This window comes from Pleurodeles waltl, chromosome 11 (assembly GCF_031143425.1).
Source record: "Pleurodeles waltl isolate 20211129_DDA chromosome 11, aPleWal1.hap1.20221129, whole genome shotgun sequence".
NCBI lineage: Eukaryota > Metazoa > Chordata > Amphibia > Caudata > Salamandridae > Pleurodeles > Pleurodeles waltl.
In genome coordinates, this window is record NC_090450.1 from 4,834,792 (window position 1) to 4,861,063 (window position 26,272).

The 26,272-nt window shown below is 48.8% G+C and overlaps 1 protein-coding gene across 1 annotated transcript in view; it reads left to right on the top strand.

Annotated features, from left to right (window-relative positions):
* The window catches only part of LOC138265210 (probable cation-transporting ATPase 13A4), a 389,906-nt gene that overhangs the window by 271,090 nt on the left and 92,544 nt on the right, over nucleotides 1-26,272 (top strand). Inside the window, 3 exon segments of the mRNA XM_069212761.1 lie at nucleotides 11,070-11,112; nucleotides 12,216-12,325; nucleotides 20,570-20,666. Coding sequence (XP_069068862.1) covers nucleotides 11,070-11,112; nucleotides 12,216-12,325; nucleotides 20,570-20,666 — 250 coding nt within the window.

A 26,272-nucleotide genomic window follows, 5' to 3' on the forward strand; every position in this document is an offset into this window, starting at 1 on the left:
CTTGCGGGGGTGGCACCATCCGTGCCCCCCGCCATTACAGGTACAGCCGCCACCCAGCGCACCATCTCCGCCCTCCCAGCAGCCCCTCAGCGTTCGCCCCGTGCCCGCTCTGCCAGGAAGCCGGGCATCTCCTTCGCCCCAGGCACCTCAGGCCCTGCCCCTGTTACCCCCGCTGCCCTCAGTGAGGAGGTCATTGACCTCCTCCGAACGCTCATTGTTGGGCAGTCTACCCTTTTGAATGCCATACAGGGGGTGGAGAGGGAGGTTCATCGCAGCAATGCGTACCTGGAGGGCATTCATTCGGGTCAGGCTGCCCATCAGCGATCGTTCCAGGCTCTGGCCTCAGCACTGACGGCAGCCATTGTCCCTGTCTCCTGCCTCCCTCTACTAACTCCCTCCTCCCAGTCTCCTGTTCCTCTGCCTGTCCCACCCACACCATCAGACCAGCCTGCACACACCTCAACACCCAAGAGCAGCTCATCCAAACATAAGCACCACAGATCACGCAGACATTCACACAAGCAACATTCCGATGCAGACATGCCAACAGTCACTACCACCTCTGTGACCCCCACCTCCTCGTCTCCCTCCTCCCTCCCTGTGACGTCTACACTCACACCTTCATTCACCTCACCATCAGCCAGTGTTTCCATCACCAGCACACCCTCCAGTACAGTCCGCACATGTGCAGTCACCACCCCCCACTGCCATTTACACGTCCCCTGTGTCCTCTCCCACTGTGTCTGTCACCCCCTCTTCCACACCACACAAACGCAGCCACCCACCCACCCACCCAACAGCCATCCACCTCACGACAGCCTATCCCTCCTGCACCTGCACCCAAAGACAGCAAACGTGACTCACCTACAACCACATCCTCTCCCTCCACTCCCATTCCCACTGTACCTACCACTCTCCATTGTCCCAAGAAAATCTTTCTTGCTACTGCTAACTTCTTTCCTGACCCTGAGCCCCCCCCTCCTTCTCGTCGGGGTAAGAAGAGCACCTCAGCCACCACCAGCCCTGCAGCCCCCTTGACAAGGGTGCAGGGGTATTGGAGCCCACCAGCCCGCATGTCTGGATCTTCGCCCAGCAGCAAGGGGACAGGCAGCCCACCCCCTGGGAAGAGGAGCAGGAGGCGGAAGGGCCGCCGCAGGAGCCCGGGTTCTATATCCCCCCAGGACACTAGCCAGCCACCGTCAACAGCCACAGCTCCAAAGGGAGGAAAGGGCCACAGACTCCCGACTAAGGAGGGCAAGGGCAGCAAGGCGGAGAAGTCAGGCAGCAGGCCTGCTGCCCATGGAGGACCCGTCACAACTGCCCAGGAGGAGCCCACAACCCCCATACCTGCTGCCCAGGGAGGAACCGTCACAGCTGCCCAGGGAGAGCCCACCACCCCCATAGCCGCTGCCCAGGGAGGACCCAGCCCAGCTGGCCAGGAGGGCCCCACCACCCACAGCCCAGGTGGGCATTGAAGGAGCACCATCCCCGCTGCCCAGGAGGGCACCACCAGGCAATGAGCAGTTGGCCATAGAATGGCCGCCGTCTCCAGCACCGCTCCGCTGGGGACCGCCGTCTCAAGAACCGCTGAACTGGGCCCTTCAAGGCAAGAACCGCTGAACTGGGCCCTTCAAGGCAAGAACCGCTGAACTGGGCCCCGCCGTCTCCAGCACCGCTCCGCTGGGGACCGCCGTCTCAAGAACCGCGGAACTGGGCCCTTCAAGGCAAGAACCGCTGAACTGGGCCCTTCAAGGCAAGAACCGCTGAACTGGGCCCTTCAAGGCAAGAACCGCTGAACTGGGCCCCGCCGTCTCCAGCACCGCTCCGCTGGGGACCGCCGTCTCAAGAACCGCTGAACTGGGCCCTTCAAGGCAAGAACCGCTGAACTGGGCCCCGCCGTCTCCAGCACCGCTCCGCTGGGGACCGCCGTCTCAAGAACCGCTGAACTGGGCCCTTCAAGGCAAGAACCGCTGAACTGGGCCCTTCAAGGCAAGAACCGCTGAACTGGGCCCTTCAAGGCAAGAACCGCTGAACTGGGCCCTTCCAGGCAAGAACCGCTGGCCCTTTGGCAGACGTGGCAGGGCAGGATCTGTCTCGGGCAGGGCTGCAGGATGTCCTCTGGCCAACATGCCTCCTCCAGTGGCAGTGGAGTCTGTTATGGACTGTTTGGACTGTGGCTTTGCACTCCCCAGGATGGCCCAGTGGGCAGGCCACCCACTGTATGGACTGTATGGACTGTGGCTTTGCACTCCCCAGGATGGCCCAGTGGGCAGGCCACCCACTGTATGGACTGTATGGACTGTGGCTTTGCACTCCCCAGGATGGCCCAGTGGGCAGGCCACCCACTGTATGGACTGTATGGACTGTGGCTTTGCTCTCCCCAGGATGGGCCAGTGGTCATGGAGTCCCCTCGTGGATCTGGCGTCGTGTACTCAAGTGGCTGAGGTGCCCCCCCTTCCCTTCCCCCTGAGGTGCCTGTCCTTTTTTCTTTCTGATGCCCCTGCAGTGTTCTCTCCGTGGAGTTCTTGTCGTGGGACTGGGCCTTGCCCCTTTGCTCAGGACCCCTGTGGTCCACGGACAGTGGTTGGACTACATATAGTAGATGTATATATTTTGTACATAGTTTATTTATTTATTTGGATTACTGCTGTCCATTTTTCAATATATCTGCCCGTTTAAGATCTCTTCTTTTGGTCTTTGCATTATTTCGGAGGGGGGGGTTTGTGGGTTGTGACAGTGATCTGTGGGAATGCATTGATGTGTGTGTTGTAGTGGGTGTGGGTGGGTGGGTGTGTGCCGGTAATCTTTTCCCTCCCCTGTGTCGTAGGTGCAGTACTCACCGATGTCTTCTGCGCCGCCGGGCGTGCTCCTGGTACAGGAGCAGGTATAGGAGTGCGGGGATGACCTGTAACTCGGGTTCCATACTGCCGGAATCTCGCGTGGAGTATGTGGAGGTGAGCGTTTTCCCGTTCGTAGTCTGTTTCCGCCGTGTTTTTATCGGCGGTGCTCCCGCCCCGGAAAGGGTGGCGGATTGGTGGGTCGTGATAGGGTGGGCGGTACATTGTCTGCCGCCTGGCTGTTGGCGGTGACCGCCGCGCTGTTTGTTTGTTCCGCCGTGGTGGTCGGAGTGTTAATGCGGCGGGCTGTGTTGCCGGTTCCCGCCAGGGTCAGAATTGCATATTTTGGACCGCCGGCCTGTTGGCGGGTTGGCCGCCGCTTTATCACCGACCGCCAGGGTCAGAATGACCCCCTAAGTGTAAAAAAGAAAAAGCAAGGTAGCAGGTCTTTTCCACCTATGCACCCAGGAAATGGAACAACGTCCCTTTATCCTTCAGGACCACCCAAGGCTGCTCTTATTCAGCAGAGAGCTGAAGGTTCGCCTCTTTAAAGAACCCTTCAGAGGTTAAAACTAGTCATGTAAATACAATGGCCTAGATTTATGAGAAAATGACAGAGCGTAACCAAATTTGGCAGCGCCGTGCTCCATCATTTTCAAAATGCAGAAATGTGCTGTATTTAACAGAATACGGCACACCCCTGTGTTGCCCTCTGCGCCTGTCCTAAATGTGCTGCCAAGCGCCAACGCAGCCATGCTTGCGACATGGTGCAAGGATGGCTGCACTGCAGGGGAGGTTGTTTTTGAACAATTCCTGAGCAAAAACAATCTTCAATGGCCTTTTGCTCTTTAGAATGGCTATGAGGGCTGGTCTGGTAGATGGGCACCTTTGGGATTTTATACAGGGTTCCGGCAGCGGCATTCTTGACAACTCAGAGATGTTTTATCACTTATTTCGGGCTCCCTAAATAGAGGGAGTTCCATAGTCTGGGCATGAATTTATTAGCCCATGTACTTCTATCCATCTTGTGAAGTGCGGTAGCCTATGTAAAAACCTTCTGAGGGACCTAAGGACACCAAAACAGGACCCAGCAAGTTTTGTGGAGTGAGTTTCCATAATATGTTTCTCATCCTTCCAGAATCCTAGACTCTTAACTGGTGAGGCAGGCTTGAGTAAATATCCAAGTGGCTCTAGCCATCCCAATTCCAACCATCTAGATGTAGTGTTCCCGACCATGAGTACCTCAGTCTTCTCACCAGACAGCTTTCAGACATCCAAATTGTGACCTCCCTGAGGCAAAACCTCAGATGCATGGAGATCCAACTATTCTCAGGGGACATGATAATTTCAGCGTCATCAGCATATGACACTAGAGCCAGGCGATAGTATCTATGATCTTTGTTAGGGGCTGTACATACAAATTGAACATTTAAAATCCCCCCTCATCCCGCCTTCCTGCTCTGCTGTTCTTTCCCTGCTCCCCCCTCCCACATTATGTCATACATGCCCCGCATGCCAGCCTTTGCCTCTATGCCAGTTCCAGAATGGGGAGGAGCACAGAGCATTCTGGGATGTGGAATACTAAATCATTGGCTCCGGGATCTTGGGGCTCATTTGGTATTCAATGACCCAGCAACCCCTGCTCTTCCGTTCTGGGCAGAGCCTGTCTGGAGCCTCAGGAGGTGCTTCTGTTCCCTGTCTTTGTTAAGAAAATGTAAGGGATAGATGCCTGCACTTAAAATGTGGATTAGCTGAACGGGGCCTATAAAGTCAAAATATATATTTTAAAGAAACAATTGTCTATGGTGACTCAGCAAGGCCTTGCACTGCAGTGTGAGGAGACCTGGAAGTTAGTTTTCTTCTCCCTGGCTCGCCTCACCTGTACAAGAACAGCACCAGTTTTACTTACATGGATAGGTGACCCACAAACCCCCCTCGAACAGAATGTACCTCGGATATTTTACGGGACGCATCTTGTCATTGAATGTGTGCAGGGCTTCTTGCGAATAGTTACACATTGTGCTTCATTCCCTGTCTAATACTGCCATCTAGAGGAACAATGTCCATATAGCAGCATGCTCGCAGTCAGCTGTGATTATGAATAGGTCGTTTTTTATGTTTAATATTATTTCTTGGACTCTCACAACTACCTCAGAAAGGCATGGCTTGCCTTACATTAACACAGGGCCTGAAGTACAAACAGGGGGGTCACAAACTGCAGACCGTATTTTTGGGCCTGCTTTTCATTTTATTGTGCAATCTAAATACTAATACCAGGTGTCACACAGTGTCCAGTTACAAGCTAGCAGAATTATTTCGAATATCTATTAGGAAGCCCGCTATGATTTCCTCCAAACACAGGGATGGTGGCCTGCATGGAAGACTGGGGGACTTCATTTCATTTCAAGGTGTTCCCTGAAAGGAGCTGGTGAGTCCTTAAAACGTGTTGTCCAGTTGGGAAGACGCTGGGGCAGCAGGCCGTGCCTCCTGGGTCACTGCGTGTCCCTTCCTAGACACAGCAATACCCAAAGCGGAAGAGGCCCAGTGGTCACAGCTCCCCCTTTGCAAATCAGTTCCCACCTCCTTTGATGCGTCAGTAACTCAGCAACCTCATCCCTTATTACAGACCATTGTTGCATTTATCACAATTCACATTTAGGAGGGAAACCCTCCTATGTGTAATGCGGAATGAGTCACTAAACTGAATTACTGACTCACAACAGCGTTTTGATACTTCAGGAAATGACATTTCACAGTTGCTAACCCAGTTAATTTGTGAATCTTGGGGTTTGTATTCTCAAAATCATTTCTACCTCAATCTCAGAATGCTTCAGAACCTTAGGTGGGTGTCCACTCAATGGCAATATACTAGCGAAAATCACAATATTGTCGTCTTACCTGATGTGATGCAGCCTTCTACAGCCAAGACTTGTGCCTGGCTCAAGGGACCTATACTGGCAGTATAAGGTACTGCAGCCTGCTGCAGCCAGGATTTGTGTCTGGATCACGGGACCTCTACTGGCAGTATAAGGTACTGCAGCCTGCTGCAGCCAGGATTTGTGTCTGGCTCAAGGGACCTCTACTGGCAGTAAAAGGTACTGCAGCCTGCTGCAGCCAGGATTTGTGTCTGGCTCACGGACCTCTACTGGCAGTATAAGGTACTGCAGCCTGCTACAGCCAGGATTTGTGTCTGGCTCACGGACCTCTACTGGCAGTATAATGTACTGGAGCCTGCTACAGCCAGGATTTGTGTCTGGCTCACGGACATCTACTGGCAGTAAAATGTACTGCAGCCTGCTGCAGCCAGGATTTGTGTCTGGCTCACGGACCTCTACTGGCAGTAAAATGTACTGCAGCCTGCTGCAGGCAGGATTTGTGTCTGGCTCAAGGGACCTCTACTGGCAGTATAAGGTACTGCAGCCTGCTGCAGCCAGGATTTGTGTCTGGCTCAAGGGACCTCTACTGGCAGTATAAGGTACTGCAGCCTGCTGCAGCAAGGATTTGTGTCTGGCTCAAGGGATCTCTGGCAGCCAATTGTGGTGAAGTCAGAAATAGTGAGGAATTGTAGATCAATCAATGGTACCTGGCATCCTGAAAAGGACAATTGATCATTTTCAACCCCCAATGACATGCAAATGTGAATGTCAATTTGAAAGTTGAATCTATTTTAAATAGAAAAGTACCTTAGATAGATTTCCTACTACTGTATAAAATGTGACAATCAACTAAAAGCTCTCTTCAATGTTGATTAATGAACGGATGCCTCAAACTGAGCAGAGAGACAATATGTGTACACCTGGAAGGAGAGCTGCTGATTTCTGATTTGAATTGGTTCAGCTTAGAGCTGCATTCAGAGCTCTTGCGCTCATCCAAGGTTCAGGAATCCCCAGACCAGGTTTGACAAACTGTCTGCCCTCTGACACTTAGATTATCCACAACCTTGATTCCCTTAAAGGGGACGTCCAGCGAATGATGTCACAATATATCGGAACACCCCAGCTGCCCTCTTCAAATAAAGCAACATGATTGATTGCCTATTGATGATGCTTGTTTGAGGCACAATTAGGTAAAGGGATCTGTTTTTGTTTTCTCTACACTTAGTGGCTCCTTTAATGACAACCTGTCATTAAACTACCAGCACCGGGCCTGTGAAAACCAGCTCCCCTGACATAGAACAGTCAGACAGTTCTGATCCGCTCTGCAGGCTGCTGCTGTGATACACTGACATCGTGGAACACTGCAGTTGTGATACACTGGGATTGTGATACACTGCCATCGTGTTCACTGCAGTCGTGATACACTTTGATTGTGATACACTGCCATCGTGGTACACTGCAGTCGTGATACACTGAGATTGTGATACACTGCCATCGTGGTACACTGCAGTCGTGATACACAGCAGTTGTGATACACTACCATTGTGGTACACTGCAGTCGTGATACACTGCGATTGTGATACACTGCCATCGTGGTACACTGCAGTCATGATGCACTGTGATTGTGATCCACTGCCATTGTGGTACACTGCAGTCGTGATACACTGCGATTGTGATACACTGCCATTGTGGTATACTGCAGTCATGATGCACTGCAGTTGTGATACACTACCATCGTGGTACACTGCAGTCATGATACACTGCGATTGTGATCCACTGCCATTGTAGTACACTGCAGTCGTGATACACTGCGATTGTGATACACTGCCATCATGGTACAATGCAGTCATGATGCACTGCAGTTGTGATACACTGCCATCGTGGTACACTGCAGTTGTGATACACTGCGATTATGATACACTGCCATTGTGGTACACTGCAGTCATGATACACTGCAGTTGTGATACACTGCCATCGTGATATACTGCAGTCGTGATACACTGCCATTGCGATACACTGTCATCGTGGTACACTGCAGTTGTGATACACTGCGATTGTGATACACTGCCATTGTGGTACACTGCAGCCGTGATACACTGCAGTTGTGATACACTGTCATCATGGTACACTGCAGGCTTGATTCACTGGGATTGTGATACATTGCCATCGTGGTACACTGCAGTCGTAATACACTGCAGTTGTGATACACTACCATTGTGGTACACTGCAGTCATGATACACTGCGATTGTGATCCACTGCCATTGTGGTGCACTGCAGTCGTGATATACTGCAATTGTGATACACTGCCATCGTAGTACACTGCAGTCATGATGCACTGCAGTTGTGATACACTGCCATCGTGGTACACTGCAGTTGTGATACACTGCGATTATGATACACTGCCATTGTGGTACACTGCAGTCATGATACACTGCAGTTGTGATACACTGCCATCGTGATATACTGAAGTCGTGATACACTGCCATTGCGATACACTGTCATCGTGGTACACTGCGGTCATGATACACTGCAGTTGTGATACTCTGCCATCATGATACAAGGCAGTCGTGATACACTGCAATTGCGATACACTGCCATTGTGGTACACTGCAGTCATGATATATTGCAGTTGTGATACGCTGCCATCGTGATACACTGCAGTCGTGATACACTGCAGTTGTGATACACTGCCATTGTGATACACTGCCATCATGATGCACTGCTGTCATGATACACTGCTGTCGTGATATACTGCTGTTGTGATACACTGCTGTTGTGATACACTGCTGTTGTGATTCACAGCCATTGTGATACACAGATGTCTTGATACACTGCCATGGTGATACACTTCTGTCATGATACACTGCAGTTGTGATACACTGCAGTTGTGATACACTGCCATCGTGATACAATGCTGTTGTGATACACTGCCGTGGTGATACACTGCTGTCATGATACATTGCCATTGCGATACACTGCCACCATGATACACTGCTGTCGCAATACACTGCTGTTGTGATACAACCTGTGTGATAGAGCTGGGATGCGCGACACCTGGGCCTACCCCACTCAAGCCACCTCTGGACTCCACCCACTGTCATACACGTATTTGACTAAATAAATGGCCACATGATGGTAACAAAGCAACATTCTACACATCACAAATGGCATTTACAAACAACCAGTGACTAATGAAGATGGGCAGAGTAGTATGTGGTTGGCAGAGCAATCATGGCTTCTGGCAGCTGATGTGTTGACCATCTTCCTCTCACTTTGCATGTATTCTACAAGCTCTGCAAAGCTGTCACTTGCCAGGCCTAGAGATAAGGTCATGTGCCCATAGGACCTGCACCCTTCACATTAGCACATCTCCAAATGTGTCCTGTGTAGTAAATCTCATTGTGGAGCTGAGGGGGTGCTGGAACAATGCCAGTGGAAGTGAATAGTTGCAGATAAATATTGAAAAGTACATTTATGAACTTGCAGCTTCTGCCATGACTATAGGGCATTATTCAGGAGGAGAGAGGGACCTATAAACAATGAAATGTAAATAGTTACATTGTAAATGGAACTGGTTTCCCAAGAGTTTCACTATGAGCAGGTGAGACATACTCCTACAGTACTCCTGCTTTACTTCTGATTCCCAGGATTAACAAGACATTCTTCGGGTATGAGTAAGCTTAGAGCACTCCAGCCTACCCCAGGTTTACTTCTTTAATACAGATGTAAGCCGGGTGTACTAGAAGAGTAAGTCACAGTTACGTCTTCGTGAATAGGAACCGAAGGGTATTTAAAAGTGCTGCTTGTTTTTACAGCAGATATGAAGAAGGTAGAGTGCTGGTCTGCACCCATCAGTGATACTTAAAGCAGGCTTCTCCTGCCAGGGGCTTGGGCACCGCTGGTGGTCTCCAGCTTCCTGTAAGCAGCTCTCCTGTGTGAAGCCAGCCTGCTCTATCACAAGCTTCTGTTTGATTGAATGAATACATGGGTAGCAGCATTGAGAGTGTGCATTCTAGAAGGAAATGTGTGTCCTTTCAGAATTCAGAAGCTAGTCTTTTGAGAAACATTATTGAGTATCAAAAATATATTGGATGCTATCATTTAAAAGTGATATATCATGTGGGTTCAGGTGGCTTAATGCTGACATTACCTTGGTGCCAGGGGCGTTGCAGCTGTGGCTGTTGTGTATTTCCTATATCGTGGCAATGCACAGTGACAAAACAATTTTAATAAACTGCTCATGGTGAGAACTGATGTAATCCGGTCAGGTGTGGTCGCTGTTAAAAGAGTCATAATATTAGTAGCTAAGGATGATTTTCATTAATCAAGCTTTTATTACAGAATGGATGGAGTCTGTTGATGTAAACATTTTATCACCTTTTTACATTACTGGTGAGCACCAATGGAGCTCTATTGCCATCCTGTGGCTGTTTATGAAAATGACACCGTCAAGCAGTTCCACGTCCCCAGTGAGGTTCCTGGTTAACTCCGAGTGCAGATATTAGGGTGGAATTTATGGTTCCGGGCGGTATCTCCCCCCCACCAGGTGTTAACAGGGATTATGAGTTGAATTCACCAGAATGTGGAATCCCTTCCTGACCTGGAGTGTCCAGGGCTTTTTGTTGAGGTTTTCCTCGATTCTGGAGTTTACCTCAGACATTTATCAGCTACTCTGAGCAGGCGATACATTTTCGTGGATGGCCCTTGCAGGCCAGTCTTGTTAGGGAGGAGGGGGGACGTCAGCATGGGGCGAGTGACTGGGGTGCTGGGGGGGATGACTCTAGGCTTTGTCTGCCCCCCCCCCCCCCCCCCCCCCCCCACACGCCCACCCTTCTCCGAAACGTTGCTTTTCCAGATGCGGGGCCTGGCATAGTAAAACCGGACCCACCCATTCCAGCTACAGAAACACTGGACCACTTAGAGTTTCTCGGAGTGGCACAACCCCCCAGGAAACAGCACTTCCCCTGAAAACACATATAGAGCTTGAGGAAACCTCCCCAGGCTTGTGAACGTGTTTCTTGGCTTTAAAGGAGGACGGGATGGTGTGCATAGCTTGGTGCAGTCGATATACTGATAATGCAGACAGGAAGGACATGCCCCACGCTGGTCCCGTTAATGTGAGTTATTCCAGAGTGGCAGGCGTCTTTTGGCAAACACGACCACTTGTCAGGCACTATAACTTTGTAATATTCGTATATGAAAAACAGATTTTTAATGGTTTCCCATCCTGATTACTTGTTTAACAAAGAACTTAAATGCAAAATGTACATGGACGTGAGGGGAACTGGTTACTTGTTGTCATATTTTCCATTTTTGGAGAATACGTCCCTATCAGTTTTTTTCTTTGTTTTGCAGTTACTGTGTAGGGATGTGTGGAGACGGTGCTAACGACTGTGGGGTGAGTATGAAAGTAACAATGCACATTCATGGGTGCAATGCATTTCCTATGACAGTGACGTGCATTGTGGAGATCCATGTCTCGGCTCGTCACGGAGAGGAACCTCCCCAATGAGAAGTCACGTTCTCTTCTATCCCAGAAGATGGGCACAGCGATCCTTGTGTGCTGTTTGAAGGTGATGCAGGCACCTGGCGATCGGTTCAGACTAAGGGTCTGATTTACAGTTTGGTGGAGGGGGTTACACAAACCTGACCTATATCCCGTCCGCCATGTTACAATCCCATTATACCCTATGGAGCTCATAATACGGCAGACGGGATATCCGTCACTTTTGTGGTAGAGTGTTCCATCCGGCAGGTTTTAAATCAGGCTCTAGGCATCTACGTTTCCTCAACCCTTGAGTAGCAGGTGGGGTGGTGTCAACTGGAGGTCATGGGTAGTTAATAATGTAACACTCCCTTTGTCTCATGATGGGCAGGTCAGACACGTGTCAATCACTGTCACTGCCATTACATGAACCCGTGGAGCGGACATGTGAGTGGCTGTCTCTACAAGCCTCCTGGCTCAAAGAGTGTTCACGCCCCTTCCTTGTAACCCACAAGGCGTTCTTCACAGGTCGAAGTGTGAAATACATTACACTGCGGTGCTGCGGCTCTTCTTTTAGTTTGTTCGAAAGGCTCCTGCGTCTGTGTGATGGCTGTCCACCATGCCATGATCCCCTTCTTGGTCCCTAACACAACCTAAGTTTCCCACAGACTGAATGTTTCATTCCTGCCACAGAGACCACTCTAAGCTCTGTAGTGGACCACCATGTGGTGGGCATAACACAGGGACATATTTGAGGATGGCGGGGTGACCCTAATGGGGGAAGCCCTTCTCATGCCGTTCCCACCCGTGTCAGGTCTGCCACTGTGGGGATCCTGCTGGAGAACTGGCAGGCTGCACCACTGTGTGGAAAACCGTGTTCTTCTAAGCACTAAATAAGGTGGGGGGTGGATGAGAGATTGGGCAATGTGTCCTGTGAATTCCCTGCTCTCAGTAATGCCCTACAAGATATTCACAACTTATCTTCAGGACTGGTAACCTACACATGTGCTTTGCAGGCATTGAAAATGGCTCACGCTGGGATCTCCTTATCAGAGCAGGAAGCGTCGGTGGCTGCTCCCTTCACATCGCGGACACCAAACATTGAATGTGTGACTCAACTCATCAAGTAAGCCAAATCCACACATTGTCAGCATGAAGTGGAGATCTATTCATACACACAAAACTTTGGAAGTGACTCTAAGTCAACATTTCATGTCCATCTATTTGTTGTTTCCATTGTATTGGTGCATCACTATGCCTGCAAACAGATGTGTCACTCCCGCTGCAGTGGCCATTTTGTCTTCTTTAAATTTTCCATTCCAAGAAGGCAAATGCCCATCTTGGAGTTGTGGATTTAAAAAAAGAGAAAAGGAGATGACAGTGTTTTATAAAGAAAGGAGCAACCCAGTAGCAATTTGTGGTTGTTGGACCTCTAAAAACGTAAATTAAAAATAATTAATAAGAGGGGGGACTCAAGGGGGACTGGTCCACGTGTAGACATTGCCAGGGGACCTGTACCTGTCATTTTGTGCTGCGAGATGTGTGTGAATATCTATGTGTATGCTTGTATGCTGTGTGACTGACTGGGTGATGTGTTTGAAAAGGGTGTGAGTGAGTATGTTTGTGTAGCTGGGTGTGTTATGTCCTTTGGTTGTGTCATGTGTGGGTGCAGTGTCAATGGTGTGTATATGCTTTGTCATGGATATATGTCAATGTGTGTTTCCTGCAGGCACGGGTAATGTACAGTAAATTTAGATGCCAGGTGCATCTGGCGGTAAAGTGCGCACACGGGCTCTGCGATGGCATGTCTGAGACAGGTTTGCAAAACCACTTCTGAGAGTGACGCAACCTGCTTTGCAGGCCCAACTTGTAGCATTTAATTTACAGGCCATGGGTATAAGGGATACCCCTGTACAAGGTAAATTAAATAAGCCAATCATACCAACTTTAGAAGGAAGAGCACATGCGCTTTAGCACTGATCAGCAGTGTTAATGTACCCAGAGCCCTAGAGCCAACAAAAAGAGGTCATAAAAATAGGAGGAGGAAGGCAAAAAAAGTTTGGGGATGACCCTGCAAAAAAGGCCATGCCCAACACAGCACCCCCACCAGCCGAAAGCCAGGAGAGACCATTCAATACCTTGTTGGGTTTCCCTGCTTGGGGCTATAGCAAATGGACCCTGGTCCACAACTGCAGGGGCAAGCTCCAGTTCTATGCCAATCGCAGCCCAGTTAGGTCCCTCTGTCTATATTTCCCAAAAAATCTAGACTAACCCATGGGGGCTCCCTAGCTGTCGGTGGCCGGGCGCTGAACCCATGCCTACGGTCTCTGAAACCTCTCTGAGTGGGTGGGGGTAGACCCAGGTGCATAACATCCTCTCCCCACTCCATTCCCCACCAGTTCAAGGGTTCTACCCTGCCACTGGTCCCTCAGCCTAGGGTCTGCACCCATAAGCTGGACAAGGGTTAGAGGTGAGCCTCTATCCCGCCACCCCTCCTTCTGAAGTTCTGCACCCTCCTCTTAGGATGGTACCCCCAAACTCCAGAACTGTCAGGGTGCTGGGAGCAGCCGTCCTGCACAATTCAACTACCCTGTAACCGGTCTCGCAACCCAGGATCTGCACCCCAGGGTCAGAGATGAGTCTCTACCTCCCCTGCCCCCCTTCCAGAATTCTACCCCCTTCCCCCACTACAATGGAGTGTACATCTAGAAGTCACACCAGGTGGAACGATTGAGCAAACTGCCCCATCCATCAGGCCAGAGTTTACTCCCTGAACCTGACCATCTAGCCTAGGGCTTGTACACTTAGACTGGACCACTGCCTGGCAACCCAGGGGTCTACCCCTGCACCCAAGGGAAACACCTTCCCCTTGGGTGGTACAAGAGTCTGTCTGGTACTGGTCTCCTGACCCCTGCCCATCTGGCAGAGCATGAAGCCCCAAGGGCCAGAAATAGTCTCACCAGGGAGATTTCTGGGGGTGTTCTGACCTCAGAGCTGACCCCTGACCCTCCATGTTCTCCAGTGGGGACTGCAAGCCCCTCTCAACCCCTCGCCTGGCCTTCCGCATCTTCCACTCTGGAGTGGTACTATCAGACACCAGGACTGGCAGAATGTTCATAACAGATGCCCACCTAAGTCCTCCTAACATTATGGGGTCCCTCTCAGCAGATGGCCTCATGGCTCAGAGACTGAGTCTCGGGCATCCTGGGGCTCAGCCCACCCCCATTCCCTTTCCTCTGAGACCAGCCATGGGATCTCTTACTCATCCCACTACACTGGGACCTACCTGGGACTGCAAAACTCCCCCACCTCACTTGGTTGGGTAATACCTGAGCCCCTCCATTCAGGCGCACCCCTCAATGCCTTTACAAACCCTCTGGCACTCAACCAGAGGTCTGCCTCCTTTGCAAGCTCCCTGAGGTCAGAGAGCTCACACTCCAACAGGTGTCGGTGTGGCTCTGGAAAACAACAATGAAGCAGGTGCTTTCTAGCAATCAGATTAAACAGCCCTTCAAAGCTCTCTGCTGTGCTAGCCTTCACTCATCAATCCAGTGCCATGCAGTAATCACCCACAAACGCAACCCAAGACTTGTGAGACAGCTTCCTGCTGCCCCTGAACCTCAGCCTGCATTCCTCAGGGGTGAAGCAATACTTCCTTATCAGTGCCTCCTTCATACGGGGACACTCATTCCTGTCACTCCCTTCCAGGGCCAGTAGGGCATCCCTCCATCCTCAGGAATGTAGCTCCCCAGGCCAGTCCCTTAATCCTTCTCAGGGATCCTGTGCGCTACCAGAGCCTCCTCATATTCCCTCAACCACTGATATATATCCTCCCCCTTTTGGAACCAAGGCACCAAGTCAGTGGGGCATGTGGGAATTGTCCCTGCCACTGCACTCAACATTGCTGCCACCACTGGACTCCGCCTAAAGTGCTGGTGAGTCCAAACCTTTCAGACTGCTCTCAGAAGCAAGTCTTTCTCTGACAAGGAACTCTCTGCCTCCCCCCCCCCCGGACTAAGAAATTATCCACCTCAGTCCTTCTCTCCTCCACAGCCAGCTGTGCTAGCTGCAACCTCAGATCCCTCTCTTCCTGCCTATTTTTAATCTCCTCAGGTGACAAGGAATGGAAGTTACACTGCTCCTAATACTGGAACCAGCAAGGCACTCCCTATCAGTGGGGCCATCTCTGTCAACTGGCGTCCCTGCCCGGTCATTCCCTCCTTCCTGGTCAGTCTCTTCACCGCCCACTAGAGATAAGGCCTGGGTACCCTCCCACTGAGAACCCTCACTACACTCAGTATCCTCCTCTAGGTACCCCTCAGGACCACTCCCCTCCTGGGCATATTTAGCAACCTTACAGCACCTTGTGAAAAATAATATAGGGTTCTCACGAGGTCCCCACTCTGTGGTAGCCCTCTCTCCCTACAGGAAACCTTTAATTGCTCTTGAAGTTAATCAGCCAGGTTGACTAGGACAAAAGTTAAACCCATTTAGGCAAGGTATCACAGAGCAAGTGCAATAACAAAATATCCAGGTGTAAGAGCTGAAAACAGCAAAAATGACCAATGAGAGAAATCAGGAGAAAACAAAACACGTAATGGTCTAAGTGCAGTTTGTTGTGCAACAATGAGTCTCAAAGGTATTGTTCAAGCGCAAGTCCTATCCTCACCGCTGATCACCGTTTCTGTTTGACTAGGGTATGCACCTCAGCCAGGCAGAGACCACCACTTTAGTCAGGGCAAGAGGGCTACACAACCAGGATAACCCAGTCTCACCCTCTTGGCAGCTTGGCACGAACAGTGAGGCTTATCCCAGAGGCAATTTATAAAGAGTTTCCACAAAACACACAACACCATTAACACAATAAATACACCACAAAGAAAACTCCACAGCAGGTTATATAAAAATAAACTATACTGCGCAAAACATCATTAGACCAAAAAAAACATGTATCAGTAGTATCCTGCTACACAAGCACTTGTCAGATTATCTGCATGGATGAGCAGTTGTCAGGTAAGCACATAGGTTAAAAATATTCTGCGTGACAAGCAGTAGTCAGGTCAGCATTATGACTAAAGTAAATGCACATAGAAGGAAACCATTCCCCTCTGCAAATATCATGGGTCCTGTGAGTATAAATGCCCCCCCCCCCAAACACATCAAGCACAAAATATATTGTTACATCAGGTCATGAATCTACATGATTCACACTGTGAGCAAAACATGTCCTGGTACTGGGAGAAATCCTAGAGGTAATCACTCCACAGGACCTTCACAAAACCTCAGCGCATCTATACTTCCTTAATGTTTACTATGGGAAAGGATCACACTCCTTTCACACTTGAGCTCCTGTGCTCCTCTCCTAAAAACGCCACCCCGTCCTGCTCTCTGCACAAGTGATGCCCCCAAAGAGATGACCAACACTGAATTCTCACGGCGCAGGGAAGCCACTATGTCCAGAATGGGAAGACGACCATACTGGTGGTTGCATGCTCTCCCCACTTTCTAGGGGGAATATGGGATCCTTAATGAGCCTCCTGGCTCTGGAGCCTCACCTGAGACCTCGTTGGGTCTTTGGACTCAGAAGATGCCCCACTGCAGCTGCCCATGAGCATGCAGTGCAGCTGACTTTGAAACTGAAGATTCCTCCCACTCACTGTTAGCACAACATGCAGGCAGGTGGGAAGAGACGAAGACGACTACTTGGACCGCTGCAGTTCATCATGGGGAGGTCTCCCTTGGTCCTCTGTGTCATCCAGCTGTTTGGTCCTGTAGCCGCACGCCCGCACCCGACAAGGTGCTCGAGCCTCCTCAATCAAGGTGTCACTGTCCAGGGCCGCAGCAGTGACTGCACTCAAAGCAGGTGCCTGTTTGTGCTCCGGAGGTACCAACCAAAATGTGCTTCATCCATGCGAAGGGCTGCCGGCAGGCTCCTCTTCACTCCTCTTGAAAGGGGGGGGCCTCAGCCCCCAAGCCAGTTGAGTGCGCTCCACTCACACCAATGGCTGTACAACAAAGCGCTCTTCACCTGCTGGTTTAGATACAATAACAAAGCACTGTTCATGCTAGAAAAACAGAAATGCAGAGGATCAGGGGGCACACCACCCAGCCCCTGGAGTCAGCTGTGGGGGCACAAATCTGCAGGGCCCAGCAAGCAGTCCAGCACAATAGTCTTGAAGAAACAGTGGCAGTCCCTCTAGTCACCTAGCAGGTCATAGGTCAGTCCAACAGCAGACCAGTTCCAAGGCGGTTCCTGGCAAGTCTCTCCAGCAGCATCTAGTTTCCAGCAGTGTCTCTGTTCTGAAACATGGGAAACAACCACCTGTACTTATACTCAACAAGTCTTAGATCTAAGGGGGCACTTCAAAGGATCCTTAGAAGTTTTATCCACAGCGCTGGCTCCAGGCATCAGTGGGGGGGTAATCAGTCCATTGTGTGAGGGCAGAACACAGCCTATTCACATGTAAGGTGTGAACGACCATCCCTCTCCCCAGTCAAGGAAGTCTATCAGCATGCAGATGCCTCTACTGACACACCCAGCCCCTTCTGTGTTTGACAGATGTCTGAAAAGTGGGCACCAAGTGGAGCTGTCTCTCTATCCCAGATCTAGACTGGAGTCCAGTTGCAAAAGCACAAGAGTCATAAGCACAGAGGAATGCCCGCTTTCTAAAAGTGTCAATTCTACAGAGGTAATAACATATCCACCTACACCAGTAAGCAGCATTTCTCACTACCATTCCACCCATTCCAACCATACTAAACATGCCTATACCACCCATCACAGATCAGGAAGTACCACTTAGCCAAAAGGAAGGGCTTTCCTAATGCACTTGTATGAGATTGGGATCACTCACAGGAGTGAGCAGCTAAATTGGGCACTACTAGGACAGGCCGCACAACAAGGCACATGTCCTACCTCTTACCTACACAGCACCCTGCCATAGGGCTGCCTAGGGGTGACTCATATGTGGTTAAAAGGGGAGTCAAAACAATAAGAGAGGGGCTGATCAAATGGGAGATTTTTTTAATTGGTCCTGTGCATAATACTCCCATACAACTGACGAAAAGATGGATGCACAGTTCCACGGTAAGTGTGGCTCCTCTACCAATTTGTGGAGGAGTCAGTGGGTCCCTGTGAGTGAGTGTTCAAAACTGGGAAGAGCCCACATGACATGCTTCATCATCAGGCTTTGCTCTGCGTCAGGCCAGCACTGCAATGCCCGACTGGCCCCTCGAGGGGACTATTTGCCTGAGATCTTTTAGGAATCTTTGCCGGTAGTGAATGCAATAATGTGGGATTGGTGAAACTGAACTGTTAAAATTGACTAGGGGAAACCAAATGATAGATCTTTCTTTGAAAATGTGGGGGAGAGTAAGAATAATGACTATATTTCCTTACTCCTATATTGTGCTGTGTGTCAAATACCCTGTCCTCTGGGGATTGACTCGCAGAGGACAGTGTTGGAAGTCCCTGCACTGCCTTTCATGGACTGGTAAACATGTGTCTCGCTGTGTTAGTCATAAGGATCTAAGTGCGGTTCATCAGGACCTAGAAAAAGGAGAAATACCTAATCCTCACTGTCGTGTTAGACTATTTGGTATTTGGATGATATAGAAAAGGAACCTAGAGATTGAAAATAGTCCCAGAGACCCACTGACTCCTCCCCGAATTGGTAGAGGGGAGCCACACTTACTGTAGAACTGTGCATCCATTTTTTTGTCAGTAAAAAGGGGAGTTCTAGGTCTGGCAAGTACATTTAGATGTCGGGTCCATATGGCAGGACACTGCACACGCAGGCCCTGAGGTAGAAGGCCTGAGACAGGTTTGAAAGGCTACTTCTGGGGTTACCACATGCTATGCTGCAGGCCCACCAGTGGCATTTAATTTACAGGCCCTGGGTAGAAGGGATACCACTGTACATGGGACTTACAGGTAAATTAAAAAAGCCAATCTGGAGTTATCCAACCATACCAACTTTAGAAGGGAGGGCATATGCACTTTCTCACTTCAGCACTGATCAGCAGTTTTAAAGTGCCCAGAGTCCTGAAGCTAACAAAAAGAGGTGTGAAAAATAGGAGGAGGAAGGTAAAACGTTTGGGATGACCCCTCAAAAAGGGCCAGGTCCAACGAGGGGCACAGCCCAGGCTGTGATCTCTGTTTATGTACTTCCACTTGTGATGATTGTCAGGTGCTTAGGGCTGGGGTCACATGCTCCTACTTCTAGGTAAATCCCCACCAGGAGTTGCTGAATTGCATCCGTGTGGAAATTTATGACTCTGTGGAGACATAAATCCATGATCGCAGAGAATTTTACCTTTGTGAATTGGGTCCAATGTCCCCAACAGCTTGGGAATATTTAGAAAATATTGATAGTGAAATTTAATTTTTTCCTCTAAAATAGACCTTTGCATGCTATGACATTTACTTGCAGGTAAAACACCCACTAACACCATTTTTACAGGGACATTTTCTCTCTAACGATGATTTGCAGCAGTATGTCCTGCAAAAAACACACGTTGTGGATTTTCCCAGCAAATTTTATGTATAAAGGCTTTGCAACATCTGATAAATTGAGAATGCTAGCAAAGTTTTGAAGAAAACATCACCTAGGTGACCTATGCCACTTCCCAGAACATTAATATTGAGTGAGATAGAATAATATTTGTCTGACAAGAAGTGATCTAATTTGTAGCAATGGTGAGGTAAGCCTACTCATGCTTTTCAGCGAACAGATTTTCAACTAGTGAACAAACACATTTGAAATCTTTTATAATGATAAAGCAGGGTTGCAAACTTGCACCCTTAGGTTCCTCTACTTGTAACCCTGATGGACCCAGTGACTTCTGGTACGAGTAATTAGGTAACAGCACAGGCCTGTATACTTTACCTCAGGTACTCCAGCTGCCAGAAGCTGCAGAAACCTCTGGGTAAAAATGTGTCCCTAAGTGAGGAATAACCATGGCATCTGATGTGGTAAATCTGATTTATGGAGTAATTCCCCATGTCTTCGTGTGCCCTCAGGGTCCAACTGGTAATGCTTCGTCCTTTCCTGGAGTTGTGGTCCCAGCTGGTAAGAGTAATTCCAAGTTCTGGAATCAGCAGTTCCTTTTCTCTAGGTCTTGTAATGAGGCCCCTAATTTGGTGCTGTATTAGACCTGCCACATTGCCGGACATCCCTGCAAAGGGGTATTCTAGATGCCAAGAAAAGGAGAACCAATGATGTGAATTTTCAGTTATATATATGGTTATTAGGGTTCTGTGCCCAGTTTACTACATGCTTCCGCACACCTTAAATTCTGGGTAGGAAAAGAAGCTCTGCAGAGCACTACTATTGGGTGATCAACGTTTAATATTTCTATCTCCCTCCAGGGATGGGCGCTGTGCCCTGGTGACTTCCTTTGCGGTGTTTAAGTACATGAGCATGTACTCCTTTATAGAGCTGATCTGCCTCGTTCTCCTCTATTGGGTAAGTTTCCATCACACTAGCCAATCAGTGATGTGGGGGCGGGGTTAATGTAGTAAAACACATTGAGAAGCCCACGTGCCCATTGGCTTAGAGCCTAAAGTTTATTTTAGACATGTAAAGGTAATCTGTACAGATACAGAACTAGTGATGTACAGAATGTGTACTGTGCCCCCCAAGAGAGGATATGACGCCCGCCGGAGCACACTCTTGGGTCAGTCCAGCTTCAGGAAGCTCTGGTACTTCCATGCATTTGTGATGAAGGCTTATGCAGAAGGGACATTTGAGGGGAGTATTATATTTGGGGGGGGGGTTGCAGTTTTATATAGCGAGTAGACGGCCCAAAGGTATTGGATCGCTTTACATGAACACAAGGACAGATTTACTTTATTGATGTTATTGATGGCTTGTGAGACACTCATGCAGACATTTATTTACACACATTTATTAATGTTTACAGACGTTTATGTGTCCACATAGCACTGGCCAGTGGGTGACGCAGAGCATCTGGACGTGTTGGGGGGCTGGAGAAGGACAATGAAGGGAACCTGAGCATGAAGAGAGCAAAGGGGTTATTGAGTTAGCTGGGGAGTGGCGGCTGCCTCGTGGTTAGGGGCAGTGCTTAATTTGTAAAAAAGAAAATGTGCCACTCCCCCTTGTCAAGAGGCCGCTGCAATGTGCCCAACCCATCGCCCCTTCCAGTGCTGCCAGTGTCGCACTAACACAACTGCTGATCATCGCACTAATACAAGTCTGACAATTCAGACTATTCTTTGCCACCAGTGCTACAAGAAGGACTTGGGCTGAAGGTGTTAGTCATTTTTAATTTATATTTAATTAATAAACAAGTGTTCTGTGCTTATCTCTGAATTAGACAGACAATCCCACAATGTGGCATGCTGTCTTTAGTGCTGGTTTTGGGATTAAGTGCCGGTGCTGAGTTCCAGAAACCCGCAGCTCACATTAAGCACGGGCTTGGGGTGTGGCATGTAACCAGTCTTGAGAACTAGAAAAGTGTTGTTCTGTCAATCACATTGAATAGAAGGTGGGCATCCTGCCTTGCAGTTGGCAGATGGCTGCCTTACCTGGTGCTAATGAAATGAGGTAGGGGATTGCTTGATTAGGTTTTATAGTGTTTGTCATGATTAGTGATGTAAAAGTGAAAGAATCCCTATTTGTCAGTAGACAGTTGTCCGACTTTCCTATGTCAGGCATTTTACTGCCAGTCTGATGATCAACAATGGAGCCACCTGGAGTCAGACCCACGGGCACATCCTTCTGATACTTAGAGATGGAACCTAGCGGCTGAGGTGATTGACGTACCAGAGGATTTCACTCACACAATGTCATTAGATTGAAAGCCAATATTTGGGCTCTGACGCATGGTGCCAGTGTGTCCAGAGTTAATCTTCAGGGGACTTGGGTCTCAGGCCAGAGAAGGCAGGGGAAAAGATGGTGTGAATTTTGAGGAACTAAGCATTAAGAGGCAGAGAGTCAACAAGGTTCCAACGTGGCTGGAAGGCTGTGGGGAACTCTTGCATTTTCGAGGGGATTTGCAGCATAAAGAAAGGAAAGAAGATAATGACAGAACTCACCCTACCAAAGATGGTATCAGAAACTAAAGAGGAGAGAGCCGCCAAGGGAAGAGGTGTAGCCGCAAAGCCAGAGAGGAGCAAGGAGTGAATTTCAAGGCACATCCACTGTTCGGGGAGAGGGTAGCATAGAAATGGATGGACTCTTGTAAATGGAGGATGAGTGACTATTAAAGTCGGTCAAGAAACATCCCAAGGCATTACCTTTGATTCTTCAGGAGCAGGAATTCACGAGCATGGTTAGGGGTTGATACTGGGTAGAATTCTGTGAGGAGCAGAAAAGAATGAGATTATAGAAAATATACTTCTACTGAGCAGAGGTGAGGAAGCTGGAGATATGTGTAAGGGCTGCATCCACACAGGGAAGTTGACTCTGGCCAGACTATGGCGGGCTGTCAGTGAAAGGCGAAATGGCAGCTGGTGAGCCAGCTCAGGTCCAGATGCTTAGGACTGCCTATCGCAAAAAAGAAATACAGAGCCTGGCACCCAATCCTCATGCTCCAGAAACTGATAGCTCTTGTCCATGAAGCTCACTACAGAAGAGCCCTGCAAGCCCTGAACATTTATCACCTCTAGAAAGACATGCTTCTTCCTACCATGCCAAGGAATCACATCAAGAGGACACTTCGAAGAACCTGAGACGAGAAGCTTCAGACGCAGCTGGAAAGGGCCATCTCCGAAGGACAAACCGTGCGCTGGCTGATGATGGCTTCTAAAAGCTCAAAAATAGACATTTAAAAAAATACTTATTTTAAAGTGGTTCTACCACCTGAACATGTAAAAGGTTTAACAGAAATGAAGCCTTGTTAAGCATTTTGCCTTTGGGCTTAGACAGTTTTCTAGAAGTGGAAGTTTTCAGCCGTACAAGGCTGGAAGCTGTAGGCGAAAAGGGCTTCCGGGGTTAGTTTGAGCAAACAAACTGTAGGTTGAACTTCATAACAAAAAGTTATGAGTGGGAAGAACATGGAGATGATTTTGCCAATGTTGTATCTTCTTTAATTAAGCTTCAACCTTTTACTGTTCCTCCGGAAGTTGAATTGTGTCTAGTGCCAACATCAGCATTAGTTCTGTAACATTAGTTACTTGACTACAAAAGTCTACAAACTTTCAGGACCGGTCCCAAGACGCCAGTGCGGGCATCCAAGCTAATGGTGGTCTCTTCTCAGCTCTAGATCATGTGCAGTGCTAGGGATGTCCACCCAGGGACGCGCCTTGCTCCGCCAGTCACAAAAGGGGAGTTTCACAGCAGAAGGTAGGAGAAATATCCAGTTGTAAGTGCCATGCTAGTTTTCTTCCAAGCAGCAACAGCTTTCTCACTTCCAATACTTTCTCTCTCCCTAGATTCATGAAAGAAGTTACACAGGACAAGCAAGACATGGGGATCAGATGTACGTAGGGACGGGTTTGCGATGACCAAATAGCAAACTTCATCATTCACTACTTGGTTATAGCAAACACCAATGTACGAAAGTGTGCTTAGACTTTCTGCAATTCCCAGTTGGTTGCAAATGGACCTACCTCATTATTATTCATGAGGTAAGTCTTGCTTTGTGACCCATTGGGAATCACACGGGGATGGTGGCCTTCTGCGGTCAGCAGACCAACGTGTTTGTGGTTGCTTTTCATTAAGCATTTGTTTTAATGTTGCCCGTTCTCCTTGAAGGAAAACAGGATGCAGTTTAAAAAAAAGAGAAATTAAAATTGTATTTTCATTTTTTTAAATGGGACCACTGCCTCCTATTAAAAAATGTTTTACAAACATTTTGAAAGGGAAGGCGTCCCCTAGACACCCTTTCCCATTTGTGAATGGGACACCACCGACTTGAAGTAAGTAGTAAAATGTGCATGTTTTGCGACCACATTTCAGTTGAGAAACATTAGCACACACCACTGCGATTCGGTATTAGGAAGGGACGCCCTAAACACTCCCTTTCCTAATACTGAATCACAAACCCAATCTGTGATTCAGTACTAGGTTATCGAATCGCAAACACACCTTCGTACTTTAAAACATGCTTTTTTGCGTTCACATATGACCCTATTCTGTGATTCGAACCATTTCTGGCCTAAAAAAAGCTGTGTACATCTGATCCCTATGTTACCTCCTCTCAAGCAAACACCATTGTTTCCAAGCATCAGTCAGGGAAATCTCTTCTTCAAGGTGCCAGACATCCTTCTCTACTAGGATGGGTCAGACAGGGCAAAGTAAAGGTAAAGTTTGTCTGGAGTTGGTCATGTTCCCCAAGTGCCCAGCTGTCCCTGCCCCTTATGTGCCGCACTATGAGTCTGTTCTAAGGCAATGTCTTATTCCATAATCCATTTTAGTCCTGGAGATTTCATGGCAGGATCTTTGTTCCACTCAGCTCATCTCACCTTGTCCAGCCCCCTCCACATCTAGCCTAAAGTGTGTACTCCCCTTCAGGTCACTACACGTTTCCTGTAGGAGTTATTCCCAAGCAGGTGTGTCCTGGGACACTTAAGGTCATTTCTCGTCCTTCCTTTCAGCTGTTGAATTGACTTCTCATGATTCACAATTTCTGCCCTCCCTTATCGATAAGATGGCGTTTGCTCGAGCAGCTGAATGCAAGCCATGATTTTTGATGGCTCCTTCCTGAGCGCAGCATTGTAGCTCCAAGCAAAATATTCTCAAAAAGTCCATTTTGCGTTAACTCTTTTATGTAATTAAAAGCTAGTCATTCTATTGATCTGCTTGTAGAGAATTAAGTATACTCCAAGAATCAATCAGTCATTAAATTTATAAAGCGCCATATGTACCTGTTAGGGTTTCGAGGCGCTGGGGGAGGGAGGGGAAGGGAGAGGGGGGGGGGAGGGGGGGGTAGCTGTTATCGTTCGAAGAGCCATGTCTTGAGGAGTCTCCTGAAGGTCAGGAGGTCCTGGGTCTGGCGTAGTGAGGTCGGGAGTGAGTTCCAGGTCTTGGCGGCGAGGTAGGAGAAGGATCTGGCGCCAGAGGTCTTGCGCTGGATTCGGGGGACGATGGCGAGGGCAAGGTTGGCAGAGCGAAGTTGGCGTGAGGGAGCGTAGAAGTTGAGTCTGGTGTTCAGGTAGGTGGGTCCGGTGTCGTGTAGTGCCTTGTGTGCGTGGGTGAGGAGCTTGAAGGTGATCCTCTTGTCCACGGGGAGCCAGTGGAGGTCCTTCAGGTGGTGTGGCGTTCATGCCATATTCCTACTGGATAATCCTGGTTAGAGGTTTTATTGTACGTTTAACATTTCCAACTTTTTCTGCAGAAAGAGGACACTCTAAAAGCACAAGGCAATGTGTGGGTCAGGTGTGAAAGGCTGTCTGTCACTCCAACACCCCATATTTGCCCTTCGAACAACAAGGCAAATTGTTTCTTCGTGTACATGTCAGTTACCAAAGTGAAGGGTATTGCAAATTTAAACAAAAAGAGTTGTTTTTCAAGGAGAGGACATGGATTTAAGCATTGTCGGACTGGCCTAGTGGGCAACCAGGCAGTGCCCGAAGGGCTGGTCTAACAGGACAGTGTGTGGACTGTTTTCAGGGGCTCCTTGTGGGCCTGTATTATGATTTGATGGGTCGTTTTTGCCCCTCATATTACCACAAATCTTGCCTGAAACAAGCACCAATGCATTTGGTCGCCCATATCTTTGCAAAACACATATAAAGCTTGTCTTTACAAATTAAACACTGCCTTGATTTGCAAAAGTGGGCCACTTTTCAGCTATCTGATTCGGTAATGAGGACCAATTTTTGGGGGGGCCCGGACTTCTTTTCTGCTCCAGCCTGAACTCCAATCCGACACTGCACTAAGGCAGAGACTGCAGGTCTCAGCTACTCTGAAAATGACAACACCAAGGTTTAGATTACCAGGAGTTTCCCTGGCTCTGGTGTGGTAGTACACAATGGTTAGTACGTACACACAATACTTGGCATTCCTTGGTACCACATGAGTGCCCAATAAACGTGTTAGTAAATTTACCCTCAGATGTTCTTCGTAAAAAAATATGTGGGAAACCTAGGCTGCAGCTAGATTCCATG